The 6,669-nt window shown below is 43.7% G+C and overlaps 1 protein-coding gene across 3 annotated transcripts; it reads right to left on the bottom strand.

The window, feature by feature from the left end:
• Positions 1-1,769: 1,769 nt before the first annotated feature.
• Positions 1,770-6,663, bottom strand: LOC119269447 (glutamyl-tRNA(Gln) amidotransferase subunit A-like). Of its 3 annotated transcripts, none has more exons than XM_037551277.1 (13): positions 6,458-6,663; positions 5,178-5,279; positions 4,976-5,092; positions 4,637-4,861; positions 4,473-4,555; positions 4,266-4,366; positions 3,839-3,962; positions 3,514-3,668; positions 3,298-3,434; positions 3,045-3,215; positions 2,715-2,939; positions 2,401-2,634; positions 1,770-2,264 (listed from the first exon to the last, which is right to left on the bottom strand). In XM_037551277.1, exons 1-13 carry the CDS (start codon positions 6,620-6,622, stop codon positions 2,190-2,192), a joined length of 1,914 nt encoding a protein of 637 aa, XP_037407174.1. In that variant the 5' UTR covers positions 6,623-6,663; the 3' UTR covers positions 1,770-2,189. The 3 variants fall into 3 exon arrangements, with proteins under 3 accessions (XP_037407174.1, XP_037407175.1, XP_037407176.1); XM_037551278.1 differs by having other exon boundaries at positions 4,976-5,083; XM_037551279.1 differs by lacking the exon at positions 5,178-5,279.
• Positions 6,664-6,669: the final 6 nt, after the last annotated feature.

Raw genomic sequence — 6,669 nt, 5'->3', positions numbered from 1 at the left:
ACTCTTGAAGATGATTTGGGTGATGCACGTTGGAGAAAAGCAATGAATGATGAAATCATGGCACTTAGGAAAAACAGAACATGGCATTTGGTTCCTCCACAACGAGGTAAAAATCTCATTGACTGTAAGTGGTTTTTTAGGATAAAAAGGAAAGCTGATGGAACCATTGACCGTTATAAGGCCAGACTCGTTGCAAAGGGCTTTAAACAACGGTATGGCATTGACTATGAGGACACATTTAGTTCAGTTGTGAAAGCTGTTACTATTCGTCTTGTTTTGTCTATTGCTGTGTCCAGGGGATGGAGTTTATGTCAGCTAGACGTTCAGAAGGCGTTCCTCCATGGTGTTTTGGAAGAAGAGGTTTACATGAAACAACCACCTGGGTTTGCAAATGCACGTGCACCACTTCATGTGTGCAAGCTTGACAAGGCATTGTATGGACTGAAATAGGCCCCAAGAGCATGGTATTCTCGTCTCAGTAAAAAGATGCAAGCACTTGGCTTTGTTCCTTCAAAGTCTAACACCTCATTATTTATCTATAACAAGTCAAGTATATCCATATTTGTTCTTATATATGTTGATGATATAATTGTGACAAGTTCATCTGATGAAGCAATAACAACACTGTTGAAGGATTTGAGTGCAGAATTTGCTCTCAAGGATCTAGGAGATCTACATTATTTTCTTGGTATTGAGGTCAAGCAACACAAGGATGGTCTTCACCTCTCTCAAGAAAAATATGCAACATACTTAGTAAAAAAGGCTGGTTTGCAAAGCTGTAAGGTTGCACCCACTCCTTTATCTAGTACAGAAAAATTGTCTCTTACTGAAGGAGACCTCCTGAGTTCAGAAAATGGTACAAAATACAGAAGTCTGGTAGGTGCACTTCAGTACTTAACACTGACCAGGCCAGACATTTCCTTTGCTGTTAACAAAGTATGTCAGTTTCTTCATGCACCTACCACTGTTCACATGACTGCTGCAAAACGTATAGTAAGATATGGGAAAAATATATTGAGCATTGGTCTAAATTTCAGCAAATCATCCTCTACACTTATCAGTGCCTTCTCTGACTCATATTGGGCTGGGTGTCTAGATGACAGACGCTCAACTTGTGGTTTTGTAGTATTCTTTGGACCTAATTTGATATCTTGGAGTGCAAGAAAGCAAGCTACAGTTTCAAGGTCCAGTACAGAAGCAGAATACAAAGCATTAGCCAATGCAACAACAGAGATCATATGGGTGCAGTCAATTTTAAAGAAACTAGGTATGAAAGCACTAGAGCTCCATGTTTATGGTGTGACAATCTAGGTGCTACCTATTTATCAGCAAATCTAGTCTTTCATGCTAGAACTAAGCACATTGAGATAGACTTTCACTTTGTTCGAGAAAGAGTTGCAAATAAACTCTTGGAGATTCGGTTTATTCACTCTCAAGATCAGGTTGCAGATGGTTTCACCAAAGTTCTACCCACAAGAAGTTTTGAAGACTTCAAACATAATCTCAACTTGATAAAATTTGATTAAGGGAGGGTGTTAAACGTGATGATATGGTTGCGTGCGTGTAGACTTGTACAAGGCGTATACAGGAAGGGAGATCAACACCGCCGGAGGAGTAGTTAGCTAGCTAAACTCTTTTGTATCTTTATCTCCTCTTATCCCTAGTTTTCTTCCTTTACAAGATGTATCTATCTAAACAACCTGTACGCGTATTTGGGCTCGCAACCCTTCTATTTAACATGCAACACGTCGGCCAGGAAGGCTAAGACGTTTACCGCAAGTCGCACATGGTATATGAATTGTGGCTAATAGATATCCTGCCAATATTTTGGCCATGACTAAAAACTTGGTCTTTGCAGAGACGGATCTGCATAGAGCTCAACAAGGGCCAGGGCCCCCACCAAAGTTTACAAGTTTCACAAGAGTTTGCTTGCATGTTTCAAATCTACTTCTACACAAGAAATACCATCACTCCACTGATTTGCCCCCACTCCAGTTTGCACTTCTCTCCAATCAGTGGCAGAATTTGTGGCGTGTCGCTCCAGCGAGGATTCATGCATCCCCCAATGTAACTCAATCTATGGCCCTCTGCCGCCGTAGAAATATCTTATTTATCTCAAGGGAAACAGCACACGGAGTTTTCTTCTCAATACCATCTCATCAGCCGGCTAATTACTTGTGTAGCATTTTCTAATTTGCGTCAATCGGTGGCCGTTGTTTGTGGTGATCGGTGACGGACTGGTACGCCATCGCCAGCGCCAGAGCCTGCGATCAAATCCAAAACACACAAACATGGTCAGCATCATCACCGTTCCTCATGTCAACAAGTTTCCTGCTGTGAACTCTAGTGGTGCCGTTGCTCAAGGTAAGTAAGATGTCCTGGGACAAGAAGAAAGCTTACAATGTGGTCATGGTCAGGGGGAGCATATATGCCCGTCGTCACTGTGGTTCGTCTCCTCGTGTTGCCTTTTGGTGGGTGCTCGATGCTCTTGAAGCCCGTAGGCACCACGACGATGGGCAACCCCACGAGATTTCCCAGACAAACGAGCTCCCAGTCGGTCACATTGCCGATGAACGCGTCAACCGTGAAGCTCTCCTGGACCTCCCTGATCAGCCTACCTCGCGCTCTCTGTGCCTGTTCATCGGAATAGTAAAAATAAGACCGGATCCAGTGAATAAGTATTGTCAATGTGTTTGGTATGGTTGGTACATCACCTGTACATAGTCGACTGCTGGGACCAATCGTGCGCGACGAAGCTCCACCGGCCACTGGTCTTGAGCTTCATACTCATCGTCGTGTCCTTCGCGTTGCCAATTGTCAAAATGTGCAAGCATATCGACGTCCATCGTGATGTTTAGAATGGACTGAACCGATTCGACGGTGTAGTTCAACTTGAAAGGCACAAGCTTAGCACCCTTGGCAGAGAGGACCTTGACAACCTGGTATTATGAAATCAAGAACAGAGTTTGTCCGAGGATCAGACCAGGAACGAGCAATTTCATTACATGAACCAGACTGCCGAACACATTTAGGGTCCCAGTTACCTCCATCTCAGCGCTGTCAAGATATCCAACAGTGAATTTTGTGATGTCAACATGAAATGGGTCCTCTAAAGCAATTTCACGAGACGAGGGATCACCAGCATCCGCGCCACGGATTGCATCTAATACAATAGCACAGTCTGTTGCGCTTCTGCAGAAAGGACCGAGTTTGTCCTGCCATTTTACGATAATAAACTCATCATTCACAAGGCTGAATCCAATCTGAAGGGAAAATGAATAATTTGCATGAACGTACCAGACTCTCAGAAAGGCTCATGACGCCGGTCCGTGCAATTGTTCCAAATGATGGGCGCAAAGCAGTTACTCCACATCTAGCTGCAGGATATGTTATGGATCCTGCCGTTTCTGAACCAATTGCAAAGGGAACCATTCCTAGGAGAATGAAAAGAAGTTTCATTTAGTATACATATTATTCGTTTGGTTACAGGTGCAAATATGTTTACAAGTAAACCTGCACTGGTGCTAGCTGTCGGCCCTGCTGATGAACCAGTAGAAAATTCCTCAATGTTCCATGGGTTTCGTGTTCTTCCCCCAAACCATATATCATCATAGGCGAGTGAACCTGTCACAAGCTTCGCTACGAGGACTGCCCCAGCAGACTTCAATCTGTAGAAGGATGATACACATGGAACTCAGAACACTGCTTAAACACAGAAAGTGACCATAGGACGTCAATTTGGGCGCCTATTCATACTGTAGGGCAGGGGTCTCCCTTGCAGTTTTATTTCAAAAACAAACATTGGTTAAACACTATGCTGCAGGAGAGATGAACAGACCTTTTGTATACAAAAGCTTCCATATCAATAACTTGATTCTTGAATGTCTTTGAGCCCCAAGTTGTATTGTACTGTGGTACTGCAATTATATCTTTCAGGCCATATGGAATGCCATGCAGGGGACCTAGTATGAGAAGTTGTCAGTACAACATTTATGCATTAGCATAGTACTGACACTGGATGGCCTTGCTTGCAACTAATTTCACATAATCGAGAGACTCCCCCCTTCGGAGTTTTAAAACATGTGTAGAAGGTTGCGCAAGATGCTACTGATCATCATTTTGTTCCACTACTCCTCAATAAAGTGAGAATCAATCTTAACAGGAAGCTATGTATGCCGAAAAATGTTATCGATGAAACAAAAGATTTAGGAAAAATCAAATAGCCATCTTATAATTCCCAGAAGATTTCTCACATAGTCACATACCAAGGTATTTTCCTTGCTCCAGCAAGTCATCTGCCTCTTTTGCTTGTTTGTATGCTAAATCTTCAGTGTATGTAATAACAGATTCAAGAACAGCACCATACCTAATGAAAATATCAAATGCTACATAATTAACAAACAATACTCAGTCTAATGTTATACTCATATAAGTCCATGTGAAAAACGTGAGGAAGAAAAAAAAAGCCAAACCTTTTTAATCTCCTTAAAAATACATCAGTAAGTTCACGTGATGTTATTTTCTTTGTCCTAATAAGCTCACCAAGCTCAATTATCTGACATGGAGATTACTGAATCAAAAGATATTCATTTGAAGTCCATAACCAATGTATGATAAAATGGTTAATAAAACTGACCGACATAAAGGCAATATCCTCATCATTGCTAGGACGCTGTATCATAGAGGCTTGAGGATAGTCGAACGTTTCACTCTCCTTGACTTTGCTTTTGCTACTCCACGATGATTGGAAGACTAGAACAGAAGGGTCATGCAATCCACCATCCTTAATAGCCACCAACCTTCGATTTTCTCTAAATGCAGGCACATTAAATTCTTTTGCGCCGTTTTCCATCTCACGTAGCTGGCAGAACCAAGCAGAGCATAGGTGGATAAAACAACAATGTTAACACCATAATTATTGGAAAAAATATTAGCACATCAGGACATGAAAACTAAGGGAACCCTTCGTGATTACTTTTGAATCATTGAAAAAATCAGCATCGAAGTACTTCATGGACTCCTTCAAGGCAATCACACCGCCTACTGGTTCTTTTCTCGAAATATCTTTTGCAGGAATAGCATCCTTCGTGTCCTGAAAATATAGAGGTAAATCGATAGGCCCAGTAATAAAAAATTGAGAAGAACATTGCTAAATTTAACAGTAGAGAAGTCCATGCCTTCCAAATCTTGTGGTATTTGGAAACAAGGGTATATGAATGACTCTTCCCACTCGTTGGCAAGGATAACCATGCGCATTTTGGTGGCCACGCGGCCCACGTCTGTTTCCACAATATAATAAACCATAAGAAAGCTTTCCTAAGAGCGAATTACATATGAATCATTGACCTTATGGTCAGACACCAGACATTTAGAAGAAAAAAAATACCAATCTGGAAAAAATGTGACTGTGTGGGAGCAACGTCTAGTAGTAGTGTCATGCAGCATGTAGCATGTACAACCATTAAACCAGATCACTTTTTATCCTCAAGAGAACACCTGCAGGTTATCTTCAGGGCCACAGCGTTGATCCGTATGTGGTCGCCACTCACTCCGATGGAGGACAGGGGGCATTTGGCTACTGCGTCTACCCGATGGGAGATGGTAGCTCGGGTTATTTTCAACCGGTTTGGATGGCGGTCATGTAATAGGATAGGCATGTAGTGCTCCTATTTTTTGCCAGCCGGTTGTGGCTTTATGTTTACGCTCGTCTGAGCGGCTTGTCGTCTTTTTTACTTTAAACCTGCTGAAGACTTTGTGACACTCTCTATTTTAATATTATGAGCCGTATGCATCTTATTGATGCAGAGGCTGGGGTTGCACCCCTTTTCAAAAAAAAAAAAAAAACCATTCCAACTAAACTAATGAAGAAATCCAATAGTAGGCCCAGCTATATTTATTGCCCACATTGTCACATTCCAACAGAACCACGGATATTATTAAAGAAAAAAACTGAAGTGCCCGCATAATGCAGTGATAAGCAGGAATCAGCTGCGAAATGTCAAAAACACTACAACAAAAGCGAGTTCTTATCGCGCAATCTCATCCTTCATCGGCAATTTGGCACCCCCACCAGTCCACCACCTGAAAGAAAAAATAGCAGCCGGCCTGGACGGCTTAACTGCAGTAGGGCACTCCAGGAAGCGGACAGTTCGCTGGTGCCAAGTGCCAAGTGCCATCAGCCAACTGCCAACCATGACAGGCAAGGTCACGACATGAACAGTAGCATAGTACGAGGCCAAGCCAGCAGCCTGGTACGCAATTCGCTAAATCGCTGAGCAATCACCATCGTTCACGAAAGGCGACTTGCTGGTCTATCAATGGGCTCGCTCGGCGCTCGCCATCTGATTCTTTTTTAATCGACGACGAGACCATTTGGTTGGTCTCAATCTCAACTCAATCACCACGCTGCGCCACTATGCTGCTGAATCGAATGGAAGTGGTAAAGAAATCGGCGTACCATGATGCTGCCGGTGACGCTGGCGAGGCCGCCTCCTCCTTCTCCGGTGCCTCCTGTTCTGGGAGCGGCGGCGGCGGTTTTCAGGGCAGCGAAACAGAGGGCGGCGAAGAGGAGGAGGAGGTGGAGACTCGGCGGCGGGCGGCGGCGTCCACGTGGAATCCGCATGGCCGACACCTGGCGGGCGCCCGCGCGGGCCAGCCGGGGGACCGGGA

This window comes from Triticum dicoccoides, chromosome 3A, assembly GCF_002162155.2.
Source record: "Triticum dicoccoides isolate Atlit2015 ecotype Zavitan chromosome 3A, WEW_v2.0, whole genome shotgun sequence".
Classification (NCBI taxonomy): domain Eukaryota; kingdom Viridiplantae; phylum Streptophyta; class Magnoliopsida; order Poales; family Poaceae; genus Triticum; species Triticum dicoccoides.
This window is presented reverse-complemented; position numbering and strand designations above follow the sequence as displayed.

Bases quoted from the DNA above. Each gene is read 5' to 3' on its own strand.
- LOC119269447 (XM_037551277.1), bottom strand. From the start codon at position 6,622: ATGCGGATTCCACGTGGACGCCGCCGCCCGCCGCCGAGTCTCCACCTC. The intron at 3,963-4,265 runs GTATGTGACTAT...TTCTCATACTAG, and splicing joins GGAGCAAGGAAAATACCTTG to GTCCCCTGCATGGCATTCCA. The intron at 3,669-3,838 runs GTCTGTTCATCT...ATCCTTCTACAG, and splicing joins GAAGCTTTTGTATACAAAAG to ATTGAAGTCTGCTGGGGCAG.